Source organism: Aspergillus costaricaensis (genome assembly GCF_003184835.1).
Source record: "Aspergillus costaricaensis CBS 115574 unplaced genomic scaffold BO79scaffold_16, whole genome shotgun sequence".
Classification (NCBI taxonomy): domain Eukaryota; kingdom Fungi; phylum Ascomycota; class Eurotiomycetes; order Eurotiales; family Aspergillaceae; genus Aspergillus; species Aspergillus costaricensis.
In genome coordinates this window covers 329,937-343,832 of record NW_020291816.1, presented here as the reverse complement: position 1 = coordinate 343,832, position 13,896 = coordinate 329,937, and the positions used below count along the sequence as shown (strand labels likewise).

The 13,896-nt window shown below is 50.5% G+C and overlaps 5 protein-coding genes and 1 non-coding gene across 6 annotated transcripts; 3 read left to right on the top strand and 3 right to left on the bottom strand.

Annotated features, from left to right (window-relative positions):
• Positions 1 to 105: 105 nt before the first annotated feature.
• BO79DRAFT_16992 (uncharacterized protein) lies at positions 106 to 1,436 on the bottom strand (the record flags this gene model as incomplete). Its single annotated transcript, XM_025679509.1, has 1 exon — positions 106 to 1,436. The coding sequence occupies exon 1, from the start codon at positions 1,396 to 1,398 to the stop codon at positions 109 to 111; it is 1,290 nt and encodes a 429-aa protein (XP_025539414.1). The 5' UTR covers positions 1,399 to 1,436.
• Positions 1,437 to 2,012: 576 nt separating this feature from the next.
• On the bottom strand, positions 2,013 to 6,438 carry BO79DRAFT_228612 (putative FAD dependent oxidoreductase; the record flags this gene model as incomplete). Its single annotated transcript, XM_025683977.1, has 17 exons — positions 2,013 to 2,136; positions 2,215 to 2,439; positions 2,523 to 2,638; positions 2,703 to 2,758; positions 2,814 to 2,917; positions 2,969 to 3,013; positions 3,066 to 3,296; positions 3,343 to 3,529; positions 3,575 to 3,653; positions 3,700 to 3,838; positions 3,898 to 3,955; positions 4,016 to 4,211; positions 4,763 to 5,548; positions 5,608 to 5,754; positions 5,806 to 6,079; positions 6,125 to 6,250; positions 6,308 to 6,438. The coding sequence occupies 17 exons, from the start codon at positions 6,436 to 6,438 to the stop codon at positions 2,013 to 2,015; spliced, it is 3,024 nt and encodes a 1,007-aa protein (XP_025539413.1).
• A 528-nt stretch (positions 6,439 to 6,966) lies between these two features.
• Positions 6,967 to 8,366, top strand: BO79DRAFT_265889 (TauD/TfdA dioxygenase family protein; the record flags this gene model as incomplete). The annotated part of the gene is made up of 3 exons (XM_025686916.1): positions 6,967 to 7,539; positions 7,603 to 8,144; positions 8,195 to 8,366. Exons 1-3 carry the CDS (start codon positions 7,096 to 7,098, stop codon positions 8,364 to 8,366), a joined length of 1,158 nt encoding a protein of 385 aa, XP_025539412.1. The 5' UTR covers positions 6,967 to 7,095.
• Positions 8,367 to 8,846: 480 nt separating this feature from the next.
• BO79DRAFT_173373 (uncharacterized protein) lies at positions 8,847 to 9,802 on the bottom strand (the record flags this gene model as incomplete). The annotated part of the gene is made up of 2 exons (XM_025679681.1): positions 8,847 to 9,463; positions 9,527 to 9,802. The coding sequence occupies 2 exons, from the start codon at positions 9,800 to 9,802 to the stop codon at positions 8,963 to 8,965; spliced, it is 777 nt and encodes a 258-aa protein (XP_025539411.1). The 3' UTR covers positions 8,847 to 8,962.
• Positions 9,803 to 11,491: 1,689 nt separating this feature from the next.
• Positions 11,492 to 12,268, top strand: BO79DRAFT_287623 (uncharacterized protein). The gene is made up of 2 exons (XM_025688606.1): positions 11,492 to 11,716; positions 11,781 to 12,268. The coding sequence occupies exons 1-2, from the start codon at positions 11,614 to 11,616 to the stop codon at positions 11,918 to 11,920; spliced, it is 243 nt and encodes an 80-aa protein (XP_025539410.1). The 5' UTR covers positions 11,492 to 11,613; the 3' UTR covers positions 11,921 to 12,268.
• A 1,350-nt stretch (positions 12,269 to 13,618) lies between these two features.
• BO79DRAFT_t140 lies at positions 13,619 to 13,690 on the top strand. Its single transcript has one exon. It is a non-coding gene; the product is annotated as a tRNA-Arg (tRNA).
• Positions 13,691 to 13,896: the final 206 nt, after the last annotated feature.

The window sequence follows — 13,896 nt, the reverse complement described above, 5'->3', positions numbered from 1 at the left end:
TCATCGCTGGGTCTTAGCGACTCAGCGCTTGAAGAGTGCCGTATAAAAGCGTTCCTTTTCCCAGCCAGAATCATCCTTCATTCAGCTCAAATTCTCTTTCCTTTGATCTCAACTACCATTCCTTAAGAAGCTGTGCTTCGTACCTTCATTTCGCCTTCTTTTTTTCTCACTTACTACTACAAGTCCATCACTCTCTATCGTTTCAAGATGAAGTTCACCGGAATCGCTTTCGCTGGTCTTATCGGTTACGCTGCCGCCCTGCCGGCCATGGGCGCCCAGCAAGACTCTGCTCCCAATGGTGTTCAGGCCAGCGGAGCTCCCTCCTTCCAGGGTGCCGCTCCCTCCGGTTCTCCCCTTCCCCTTCCCTCGGGTGCTCCTCAGGGCCAGGGCCAGGGCTTCGGAGGACAGGGCCAAGCTCCCACCGTGAGCTTGGGCGATGCTCCTCAGCCTCCTCCCACTGGCTCCGCTGCCCCCGCTCCTTCCGGAGCTCCTCGCGGCCACAAGAGACGCCAGCTCGAGATCCCCGCTTCCGCCTCTAACGTCCCTGCCCCGACCGGCTCCGCTGCTGCTGGAGGTGACTTCGGTGGTGTCGCTCCCTCCGGTGTTGCTGGCGGCAACGGCGCTGCTCCTTCCGGTTCTTTCGGTGGTGCTGCTCCCTCTGGCGTCGCGGGTGGCAACGGCCCCTCTCCTTCTGGCTCTTTCGGTGGCCAGGCCGGCCAGTCCGGCTCTTTCGGCGGCAACGGTGCTGCTCCCTCCGGCGTTGCTGGCGGTAACGGCCCCTCTCCTTCCGGCTCTTTCGGTGGTGCCGCTCCCTCCGGTGTTGCTGGAGGCAACGGTCCTTCTCCTTCTGGCTCCTTCGGTGGTCAGCAGGGTCAGCAGGGTCAGCAAGGCCAGGACTCCCAGTCCCAGGGCCAGTCCCAGGACTCCCAGTCTCAGGGCTCCCAGTCTGAGCGCTCCCAGTCTCAGGGATCTGACTCCCAGGGATTCGACTCCGAGGGATCTCAGGGCTCTTCCGAGCAGGGCTCCCCCTCTGAGCAGGGCTCCAGCTCCAGCTCTTTCGGTGGCAACGGTGGCGCTGCTCCCTCCGGTGTTGCTGGCGGCAACGGTCCCTCCCCTTCCGGCTCTTTCGGTGGTAACGGTGCTGCTCCCTCTGGCATTGCTGGCGGTAACGGTCCCTCTCCTTCCGGTGCTGCTCCTTCCGGCGTCGCTGGTGGTAACGGCCCCTCTCCTTCTGGCGCTGCTGGTGGTGCTCCCGCTGCCTCGGGTGCTCCCGCCGCCGCTCCCTCGGGTGCTTCCTACTAAGTCCATGCGTAAGCCTTGGGCTTTGATCGACAGTAGACACCTTCGAATTATCTGACGCTGTTGCATTAATTCCACTGAGAACATCGACAATGCCATTGTGTTGGCGTGGACCGGACAATAACTGTGGATCAGGGTGTGATGGATTGGACGTTTGTGTATATTAATCACTCAATAACCAGTCATTCGTTTGACCAGATCTGGTAGAATACAGAGTTTGGCTGAAACATTTTCTGATTATGTAGTCCGTAGTACCGTAGCGCTATCAATCTCGCTTTCTCTATAATATTTGCATCTAGTCTATTTCTCTCCGTAGACACAATATGAATACGACCTTGTTTATAAGCGCTAGTTAGATATGGAGTCTTCAATCCTGGCGACACGAGCAATGATGACACACTCATGTCGCTACTACATAGCACATAGCCAGGCATCGATATCACAAAAGACACTCCGCAAAGATAAAAATGTCTTAACCATCAACAATCAGCGGTGAAAGAAGGCTGGATATACCAATCAATAAAAGTTCAATTCCATTTGCTTTTAACGTTCAGTAGTAGAAAGTAGGATTGCAGTGTGTTGACTGAACTTCGCAACACAGTTCTGGAACTCACGTACCCTGTCTCTATCCCGAAATATATAGTACTCATTAGTAGTAGTACTACTAGTAGTAACCCCCAACTTCAAGACCTACTAACTGAAGTGAAATACTACTAAACCTTCCGCACCTGCCCCCCATCTACTACCCCTTCTACACGCCCATCATCACGACTAGAATCATCCCCCTCACTCTCACTTCTCCCACCATCCACCCCCTCGGCTTGAACCACTTTCGGCCTACTAAAACCACTCATTAGCAAACTATCCACCCACACACAAATACTCAATAAAAAAAGAATACGAAGATAAACATACCTCTTCCCCTCCCAAACCTGCAACCTCCACGTCACCACCGTCGAGATAATCAAAATAACAGACATAATGGTCACCGTAATAAACCCCTTCCGGTACTGTGGGGCATCCACCTGCTGCCACACCACCAGCGGTAACCATGCTTGAAATACGTACGCCATTTCGTTCATGCTGCCGACTACGAGCGCGCGCTCTTCGTTGTCGTCGGTGCAGATTTCGTGGGCCCATCTTTATATTTTGTCGGGTTAGTGGAGGTTTATGTGGGGGATCTGAATTCGGATGGGATTGGGATTGGGATGGGTGTAGCGTACGCCATGCATAGTCCGCTCAAGCCGTAGCCTGCGCCGGAGAGGATGTAGCAGGTCCATTTCCAGCCTGTGGGGATGTTCCAGACTGCTAGGGAGACGTAGCAGATGATGTTTATGCACTGGGTTTGGGGTGTTAGTTGTGAGTAGTGGGTATGAGTTGGGAAAGGGGGTGAGGAGGCGTACAGCTCCGATAATTATGCAGGGCCAGCGTCGGCCTTGGAGGATTGTGTCGGATGTCCCTGATGATATTATTATTAGAGGGACTTGGGTGGGTTATTTGGGGAGGGCGCGTACATGCGTAGATGAGGGTCGTGACGACCTGCACAGCGTTTGTGGTGGTCGGGTAGGCGTTGATTTGGCCAACAGAGTATACAGGGTTGGTGGAGTCTTTGAGGTATCTGCGAAGATAGCTTTAGTTGTAGTCCAGGGATATTAGAGGAGTGACGTACTGTTGAAAGACGGGCTGACTGCCTGCTGCTCCGTTGTTAAATGTACTAGGCTACTATTAGCTTGTCATGTTCATTGAGGGCGGTGCTGCCAACGCACATGTATACGATCGTGAGCAAGTAGATATGCCACGACGAAAAGATCTTTTTCAGTTTGGATTTCGTGTATGGCTCTCTGTCCTTTCGTCCTTCGAATTGCATCCGTTTCTGCGCTAGCTTGACTTCCTGCTCGCTCAGATAAAACGGACTTGAGATTTCGGGGACATCCGGCAAGATGAAGAAGCCGCTGATGGCCACTGGAATTGATATGATTCCGTCGATCAAGAAGAGCCTGTCTTGTTAGTTGATTGGGCGTAGTCGGAGCGAATTGAACATACCATTGCCAGCCCTTCAACCCTCCCCGTCCGCCAAGATGGAACACCGCGTCCATCAGGTACCCAGAGAACATACTCGCAATTCCACTGCTGGTGTGGAAGATACATGATCGCTTTGCGAGCTCGTCTTTTCGATACCACGATCCGATGATGTACTGCATTCCGGGGTAGAAACTACTCTCGGCAAGGCCTGATTGCGTTAGTCGAACACAGGACAAGGAGGGAGACCTCATACCGATGAAGAAGCGCAAAACATAAAAGTGAGTCGCATTGGTACTCCGCGACAGAGCAAACGTAAGTACGGTCCATAGCAACTAGATAAGATCAGCACGAGTTCCTTACGTTAATGGACAACCATACCTCCATAGCCGGAATCCAATATCTAGGCCGTATGCGTGTCAAAAGCATGTTACTTGGAATTTCACCAATTACATAGCCCACTGTCCAGCATGCTTGCATGTAGTTGAGCTGGTTGCCGTATAGACCAAGGTCTTCCTTCCTGCGATTTTGTCAATGTGGGTTGACCATGACCATGTGGTTGAGTTGTGTGACACGAACATTCCCGAAACGAAGGCATTGTTGATGTTGATTTGGTCAAGATACTTGATAAAATATCCTTTTCCACAACATTAGCCGATTTTTTACAAAATTCACAAGTGAATAGACTGCCACCTACCAAGCGACGCGAATGTCAAGATAGCTGAATCCAGCTTAAATAGCAGTCTGCGCTCCTCAGGAGACTTGTCGAAAGTATCCCAGATGTAGCTAACCCATCTTCGTTTAGGCTTTGCTTGGACAATGCCACTGGATGTGTCAACAGCCCTTTCTTCAACCGTAGCTGGCGATGGAGCCATGATTATTCCGGTCGTGATCTGGGTTCACGAAGACCGGCAGAGGAGGCGGGGGGACACAGAGAGTACAGGGAATTTTTGACAGTCCGCTGCACTGCATATTGTCTCACATGATAGTCGCGCATATTTATTCCTGTTTTAAGCTTGATAGCAAGGCTTGATGAGATGGTCTGGATGCCATATCTGATGGGTGCAGGACCGCACAGACCAATGCATCATCATCCACCACATTCACGCAATATCTGCGGGGGTTTATCCTGTCAGATGTAATGATGAGGAAGAAAGATAACAAGCGTGTCTGCCGATGTGCGGGGATGGTAAAGCATGTCAGGTCCGCTAAGGATGAGTGGTTGCTCATTCATCCTCCGGAGCTCGTCATCCAGATCTCGGATGATGTGCCCTGTGCATAGGCGTGCGATGCCGGCCGGTTAAAATGTCTACAGCCCTCATGGACATGCCGATCTCGCCTGATAAGCTTGTATTTGGTGCTCTAGAGTAGTACCAATGCCTGCGTCTAATTGTGCCATCTACACTAAAATGCGAACTGTTCTATAGCTTGTCTAGCTGCATACCTCCAACACCGGAAGCTCCCCGATGCCGCTGTCTCGTCTCCGGCCAAGCCCTAGCAGCTTATTGGTTCTCTCCCTCTGCGCAGCTTTTGCCAGATGCCAATTGTCAGAATGGGCTTCGATCGCACTGAGTCCATACTTGGCTCTGTATCCGTTAATCCACTCCAGCAGGTCAATCACGTAGAATTCTTCAATGTCCTTCAACGAGTGGAAGCGCTTGCCACTGCCCTTCTCCTTGATTCTACGGGCGTATTCGTCTTTCATTTCGCTCTCCGCTGGTAGCTCTGCAATTCCGGCGAAAACGTTCGCTACAGCTATCGCTTGGAATTCGAACAGCGTAAACGTCGCTGTGTAGTAAGGGACTCCCACAAATGCCAGGGTTGGATCTGGGATGTAGAAGATGTCTTTGTTCAGGTTATGCACCTGCGTCCCGTCAGTCACTAAGACTGTATCACTCGCTTTCTCCGCTGGTGTCGCATCGTCGTGATATTCCGACAGGAAAGGCAACGTGATATGGTATCCGGTACAGATGATGATCGCATCGATTCCACAGAGCGTCTGTCCTGACTTCAGGTGTACCTTGATCGGCAAAGCCTCGTCATCTGCAGCAGTCTTTGCCTCTATTTCGAATCGTTCTATCTCGCTCACTCTTGTGCCATTCTCCGGAAGCACACTGGATGAGATATCGAATTCACCGTTCCTTGTGCTTTGGTAGACCTTTTTGGCTAACGGTCCGATTTCTCGAGCGAGATCCGTCGAGGACACCCCGCCTCCAATAAGCAGGACGTTCTTAACATGGTTATTAGTTATTATTATCCTAGAAATTGAGCGCAAGGAAAGTGTCGTACCTTGCCCGCGTAAGGGTTCGGGTTTCTGTACCCCTTCGAGTGAGTTATACGCGACGGCCACTGTGCTTTCGCCTTGGACAACCCAGGGGTATCTGGAACGCGAGGCGCATGATAGTGGCCGGAAGCGACTATTACCGCGTCAAATTTCTATTAATGAAAGAATTAGTAGTTTCTTCCTCCTGGAATGGTATAACTTACAGCAGTCTCCTCCTGTTCCTCCAACGTTCCTGATTGCGTGGTTTCCTTCAATGTCGACCACGTAACGTTCCACTTGCGATCCACCTTGCGCAGCCTGGTCACTCGAGCGCCGTATAACGTAACGCTTTCAGCACCAGCCTTCTTCGATGTGTCCTGGATGTACTCCTTCATCACCGTATGGCTGACAAATTCTGGCGTTCCTTCTGGCCAGGCATTGAGTTTAACCCGCATCAGCGATGTGGCCACATTGTTCTTGAGTCCATCATAGCATGGACTGATATTGTAAGCGATTGTTTGGGAAGCAGATCAAGATACGCACCCTGGTGGAGCATGCTCCAATGACAATGCATCAGCATGTATGCGGTCCTCGTCTCGATGTCTCTCCGAGATAGATGGCTTCATGGCGGGGTAATTCGGTTCCAGTGGTTTTCTTTCATCGTGAAGCCTGATGGAGCCGTTAGAACCCCGTTGCTCGACACACCACTGAATGAGGAGGGATTACCAAACGCCACCTGCTGCATGATTCCGTTCAAAGACAGTGACGTCGATCCCGTGCGCAAGAAGGTGGGCCGCGGAGACAACACCGCTAATGCCAGCACCGATCACGGCCACTTGCTGGATTTCACGAGTCATGGTGGTTGTTGGTTATGCTGTCCCACTCACAACACAATGGTATGGCATAAGAGACATCTAGTGAGATCGAGCCGTCTGATATGTTCCTAATGAATTGCGAAGGAATATGGAGCCAGACGATATCGTTATGTTAGTCAAGTGTGGTGTAATAGCGACGCTACCGGTCGAGAACTGGCCATAGCCTGTCATATCTGAGACAGCTCGAACCGAGCTACTAGCGATAACCTAGTTCCAAGCCAGGAGGAACCTGCAGCAGCGTGTGGTACGTCTGTTGCTTATCAATAATTATGAAGAGGGGATGAGGCCATCGAATCCCTGGATGATGCTCTCCGGGGACCCCGTTAATGGATGGCCAGGCTTGTCCACTGGGATAAGCGGAGATAAGAAGTCATCGAGAAGAGCATACTCAACAGAAAAGAGGGGTACAGGCGAGAGATGCCGCGACAGCCGTTCAATCTGCCAATTCCTTGGTGGTGGGATGCAGAAGACGCAATGATGGGTGGTGATGATGTGATCGGATCCCGTACCACGACAATGATGGTGAGGGGAAATAATCTTGGTATGCAATAAGCTCTGCATAGAAATATCACCCTAGAGCGCTGTAGAACCGGATAAGACAGACATTATAGTCAGAGTTCATAGTTCAATTGGATCATCATGGCTCCAGCTCCTATTGACCCCAGAATAGTTGATGTTGCGGAACCTTTGAAGCAAACGCTTCCGCTTCCACCAGCATCACGAAAGCGCCTCGAGAAAGCGGGCATAGACCTGTCTGAGGGATACCCTTACAGGCCGTCTCGTCCTTTGTACCTAGACGACGTCTACAAGATCCGCGATCATGACCGGACCCATGTGGACCCAGGCACCCGCGCGGACCCAGAAAAGAAGGCACTCTTGTCTGCAGCCAAAGAGGTCATCCATCTAACCCGACACATTGGCACGGAGATCGTGGGACTGCAATTGAAAGACCTGACGGACCAGCAGAAGGATGAGCTGGGCTTGTTGATCGCTGAACGGAGCGTTGTCTTCTTCAGGGACCAGGATATCTCACCCCAGCAGCAGAAAGAGCTTGGCGAATGGTTTGGCGAGATCGAGGTCCATGTAAGCCCACTTGCCTCTCCGTGTCAGCATCTAGCAGACTGACTGAGTCTTGATATTATCCAGCCACAAGTTCCCCAAGTACCTGGTGTCGCCGGAGTGACAGTTATCTGGCCAGCTTTGCAAGCAACGGAGACTCCTGCTAACTTCCGTCGCCCTGGAGGAGCCTCACGTTGGCACACTGATCTCGTACATGAACGTCAGCCTGCAGGTGTAACACATTTACATAACGACACCATCCCCAGCATTGGCGGAGATACGCTCTGGGCCAGTGGTTACGCGGCCTACGAGAAGCTGTCGCCTGCGTTTCGTAAGATGATCGATGGTAAAACTGCCATCTACCGATCCAGCCACCCGTATCTTGATCGCGCCCACCCAGAAGAAGGCCCGAAATACGTCGAGCGTGAGCATCCCCTTGTCCGCGTCCACCCTGCCACGGGTTGGAAAGCGCTATGGGTGAACCGAGCCATGACCGACCGCATTGTTGGTCTCGACAAGGCGGAAAGTGATGTTATCTTGGGGTATTTGTGCGATGTATATGAGAAGAATATTGACATCCAGGTTCGCTTCAAATGGAGCCCTGGGACAAGCGCACTATGGGACAACCGGTCGGTAACTTGCATCTTATGAGCTCTCCAGAGGTTCTGACATATGATAGTATTACCATCCACAATGCCAGCTGGGACTATGAAGGATCTGAGCCTAGACATGGTACCAGAGTCACGGCGCTTGCGGAGAAGCCACACTTTGATCCTAATGCTCCGACTAGAAGGGAAGCTCTGGGACTGCTTGATCGTGCTGAAAAGGAAGAGTTGGCACGAGCAAACTGAGATTGGAACAGCAACTTTCGACTATGATCAAATGTGTGGCTTTGGGCAATTGAACGCGACACTGTTTGCTACGTTTGCTATCATGTGAGTCGGGGTCGTGAGTCGGGGTCACGCGGTATATCACATTTACCAGTCGCAATAGTCTTTACCAGGTCAAAATCACTCTGCCACATCCATTGTTTACTAAGCCTCGTTGTATTCTTCAAGTCTGCTTAGGCTCAAGCCATACTTATTTTTAGGAGTCCATAAGTTGGGCGCAATACATACTATAGGTTGCCGTCATCATAGATTGTTATGCAAAGTGCTGCTGTATACTTGGGTAACTGTTGCCCGCAATGGAGTGAAGCCCCAGGTCGGCTTTTACGGAATCTTGTCCACTACGAATTGCCTAGAGGTGACATAATGGAGTTCAGCGGTGAACACCTGACTTACTGTGAATACCAGCACTCCTTCGCGTCCAGTTTCATCCGGTCGCACACTGGCGTTATTGATGGCTCCGTGTGGTAGATAACCGATTCCATTTTCGGTGGCTATTGTGCCACTATCCAGTAATCCGGGCTATTTATAGTCGCAAATTATATGGTGTGGTGTGGATCTCACTTCCGTTGGAGGATATACATCCAGTGGAAAACCTCAGGCGCGTAAGCAAATGATGAAGTCTCTCCTTGGGGTGCTTTGAAAGGCGTTCGGGAAACGACAGTCCAGTATTGGGCCATATCAGACAGGTTATCGAAACGCATGGTCGAGTAGGAGAGAGTGACCCAGAGGGCCCCTTTCTGCACCAGAGGTGCGAGGTGTAGCCCCAATAGCTCGACAGGAGATAACTCTATCGCTCCATGTTTATCCACAATCTCTTGTACCATCGGGCATGTACTCGCTGCGTCGGAGGGTAAAGGGAAGGTAACGGGAGTAGAAGTTGCAATCGCATCGCTTGTGCTTTTGTCGAGGATGACGTCGAAGGGCGAGGAAAGAGCTAACCTAGAGACATCAGCCCAGGACCGCAAGTTAGCTTGCACCCAGCCCATCGCATGTGATGGATCCCTTTTGCTCTCGGTCTCTTGCCCAAGGCGAACGGCTTTGGCGGAAAAGTCCACGTTCTATCGCAAAGATGAGTAAGTAATGTTCCAATGGCTCAATGCGCCATCACGTCAAGCACGCACCACAATGCCATTTCCGGCCCAATTGCGCTTAATGAATTCATCGCAAAGTTTAACTCCCAGCTTCGAGATGCCTGGCCCCAGATGGAGCACTCTTGGGTTCGTTGCCGAGCGGCTCTCCAGGTGAGATACTACCGCATCGATGAGCATTTCTCCCGAATTCAGCCACTCCCCGACATCCCGACCAGTGGCAAACTTCGTATCCCAGAAGGTCGGATCATCATAGTCGAGGGTGCCTGTTATTTTGGTGTAAGTTCTCACATTTGGCGGGGCAGCCATGGTGTGCGAGAAGAGAGGATTGACGGTCGGCCAAACTTTGTTTGAAACGGATTGCAGTCACGTGAATGCTATCTTATCGGCGGTTTCACTGTCCACCAGGCTAGTGTGGATATGACATTCGGACATCAAGCATTGAAGTTGCCTGATAGGCGTTGGCTTGTCCTTTTCACAGACAAAGCTGTACTCAATGCAGGAATTATTATGGCATACCAGAAAAGCCTTTTTTTCAACCGAGGAGCGATGGCAGAGGTTGGAAAGATCACTGCATCTGGAGCCAATCCAGGGTTCTGAGTCCTATCACTGGTATTCGAGCGCAAAGCTTTACTAACTATCAGTATGAGACTGTTCAGACTCTCCTCTAAAACCTGTCTCGTCGTTGCCAGTTATGCAGGTTTTCTCACTGTATCTCTTAGCAAACTGTGGCTCAGTCTCCCTTTACGCTATGGATACTTCCATACGATTCCGTCGCATACATCATGTGTATTACAGATGGATAACAGTTAATAAATTTGTGTGTGAGGAAGGACTATGAAAATACATCTGTGGCAAGTGAGAGTCACTTACCAAGACTGCTAAAACATACAATCCTGTCGAGTCGCAAGTTTCTAGGGCTCCCTAAATTTGCAGTACTTAGACATATCGACACATGGATAAGCCTTTTCTATGGGAGCAAATTTCAGCCGTTCTCCCAATGAATCCAAGGAGACCTAGCTAAGAGCTCTCTACTAAGCGTCATGCAGTCGAGTGGCGGCATAAATTACACATGAGACTTTCATCCCATCCTTGCATAAGTGAAGACGTCAGCGTGCAATGGCTTTGCAGTTGCGGGGAAGGAGCTGGAATGGAGTAAATTCACCACTCGCATGCTGTGACTTCCGCCGGAGCAGTTGCCATACATGGTCCCATCCCAAGTGATCGTCGTGTGCTTTGTACATCTACATACGAGGAAATAATCTACACTGGGAGCTTCGCATCAGGCCATCTGCACGCGCGGTGCTCGTCAATATGTCTGCATTTATCGCGGGGAAACACACCCTACCGTAGGCAAGATGCAAGCATTGCTGCCATGGCATGGTCAAACTTACGGCCTGACTCTGTTCATGGTACTCAACGCCTCTCATGAAACCGGCAAGTCAATCTACCGGTGTCTACAGATCCCATCTCGGTGTCATATATTGAACTCAATCAGACGATTATAGTTTCCTTCCTCAGTGCAAGTCAGCAATCATCTAGGTCCCTACTTGGCAAAGACGATCTGTAGAGCTGCAACACAGTCCTTCACGGTACTTCTGCCTTGGGCTGCAGCGAGGCCCTAATTACTGACAACGCCACCCTCATCCCAGCCCAGATGAAGAACATCCTATCACATCGAAAAGCGCCCAGTCAGCGGCAGATGTACCTGTGAAGTACTCGATCGCTTGGTCGGTATTGCATGCCGTACTTGGGTGATAGCTCACTCGCGTTCCAGGGGCGAGAGAGCGCCAACACCGGACAGGCCCAACGATGAGCTCCAATCACCACCCTCCAGAATGTAACCTACGAGACACGGATCAACAAAGACAGGGATGACGAGAGGTCGAGCCAGCTGTTACTGTATTGCAGCTTCTCATCTGGTGACTACCCCGCATCCGGGTTACGAGGAAGAGCATATAAACCTTGTGTCACCCGGCCAGACAATAGAGGGCAATACCCTTCCAACTCGCCTGTTGTTCTCATCAATATCAGGATCAAGAAATCTTGTTCTCTCATTGTCTCTGCTGTAATTACTCTTCTATCATCGAAAGAAACCACAAGAATAGCGACTATTCAAGATGTCGACCCCTGCTATCCAAGGTCTCTCGTCTATGGGCTCGTCTGTCGGTGCATACTCTAGACAGCAGCTGGCCACTTTGAGAAACAGGTTCTTGACTACAGGTAGGTTATCTATCATAGCAGGAGGAGTATGGTAAGAAGAAAGGTATCCTAATAGCCCATTTAGAGAAGCGCAGGAGGAGGGCACAGCTCATCTCGACCTCGTTTAGCGTCCACAAGCCGGTCTGGATTGCTGCAGGGGGCGCCGCTTACACGACGATGGGCGCGGTCTATCTGACGCTACGCTACATGCGTCGCTTGAAATAAATCCACCTCCTCCGCGAGCGAGTGAGCGAGCGTGTCTGGTTACCGCTATTGGTGCTTTGAAAGCCACGAAATAGAGGAAGGGACTTGTCCGAGACAGCGATCTACATCCTCATTATTACCGACCATTCATTTCACATCATTTCTTTTTTTCCTATTTTATTTGGGTTACCCTCTAGGGTCAGGTACTTTGGACGGCACGGGATGGAATATGCAACAAGGAGGGAATGGAATCATGACATGACGGGAGTTTTACGCGTTTTGGGTTGCATTGGAATTGGAACCAATATTCATCATGTATTTAACAAAGACACAATTACAAACACACCTAGGAATGACCATAAATACAAGAAACAATTACAATTACTTGATGCATCATTAGTGAGGGGCAGACATTTCTAATCCCTGTTGTGTTTCTTTTCATTAGTTTTATTACCTGTTGGCTAGGGTTGTCACTCGTGTGATCATCCCCTCTCCTCTTTCTGTGGTGTGTCTCTAGCTGCCTGTCTGCCTGTCTGCCGTGTATTAATACCAGCTGCACAATAATGCAGCACACGCGACAGGGATAGTTAGGTAGTAGCCAGCACAGTAAAGTAAGTAAGTAATCTACATCAAACCCATTGGATCACACCACGCTGCGTCAGCGGCTGTCCTCATACCACAGTACTACCTCTGAAGTACATTCTGTCTGCGGTGGTGGTCTGATCACATTCATTCATCTAACCATCCCCTACTTTGTGAAGTTGAGTCTCTTCATCGAAGAATCCATACTAGCTAGCCCTTATCAACAATAACATCTACTCCCCCCACAAGAGCTTAAGCACCCACTCCTCATCCTCCATGGGTACCTAGTACTACTAAGTACCCGTCATGGCAAAAGTGGGCCACAACAAGTTACCCCAGATTCCCATCCCACCAATTTATTAAAGTTTCGCTTTCGTCGCCATCCTCCGACCCATCCGTAACTAGGGATGACATCCGTGAGGACAGAAACAACACCGTTCAGTCATGGAGGGAGGGGTTGGGTCACTCGATCATTGGATGGGAAAAGCAGCGGTGGCTTTGTTCTGGCGATTGCAGTAGTGCTAGACTTCGTCTTACCCCGCCCGAAGTTGACCAGTCAGAAGTGGTGGGAATGGGCTGTGAAAGGTTACTTAGTTGTTGTTGTTGCATGATCATCCCCCGGATCCTTGGCACCCCCGCAACCCAACCGCCCATGGAATGCTGAAGTTGAACTGGACTGGACTGTTGCCTTGACTGGACTGGACTGGTCTGGGTTGGTCTAAGTGGCTATGTCGGTACTGTAGAGGTACTTCGTGGGTACTTCAGGTGGAGTTCGGCTAGGGGGGAGGGGCCGGTATCTACCTAATTTTGTTGCAGTTGGTTGCCACTTTTTGGATTTTGGGTGGTGGTGAGGTGGTGTTGCGGGTTGGTTTCATGGAGGATATATTGCTTGGTGCTGATCACTTGTGCGATGGATGATCAGGTTGGGATGGGTCTCTGGGGTAGTGATTACTCACAAATTATGAAGGTAGCCTGTATGAAGCCGAGAATAGGCAGTAGCAGACAAATGAACCGATAGTTGCACCTGCGACCGATGAACACTGTTGTGTTTCACAAGGATCATGGATACGGACATATTGCAGTTGCAGATTTACAAAGGGCTATATAGCCTTTATTTACCTAGATATTCAACAACAAGGCCTGCTGGCCCAATGGTAAGGCGCTTGACTACGGATCAAGAGATTGCAGGTTCGAATCCTGCGTAGGTCATTCTTTTTTTTGCTTTTGCTTTTTTGTATCCTCTCCTCTGTCTTCCCGCTTCCGGCTCCACCTGTTGCTGCATACCAACAGCCATTGCAGCGGTCGCACTTTTGTTTCATCCAGATTATTGCATCGCTCTGCTGGTTACTTGCTTCTTCATTCCCTAATACTCATCTCCATTATGATCACAATGCCGATGAACGAGTAATGTGCTG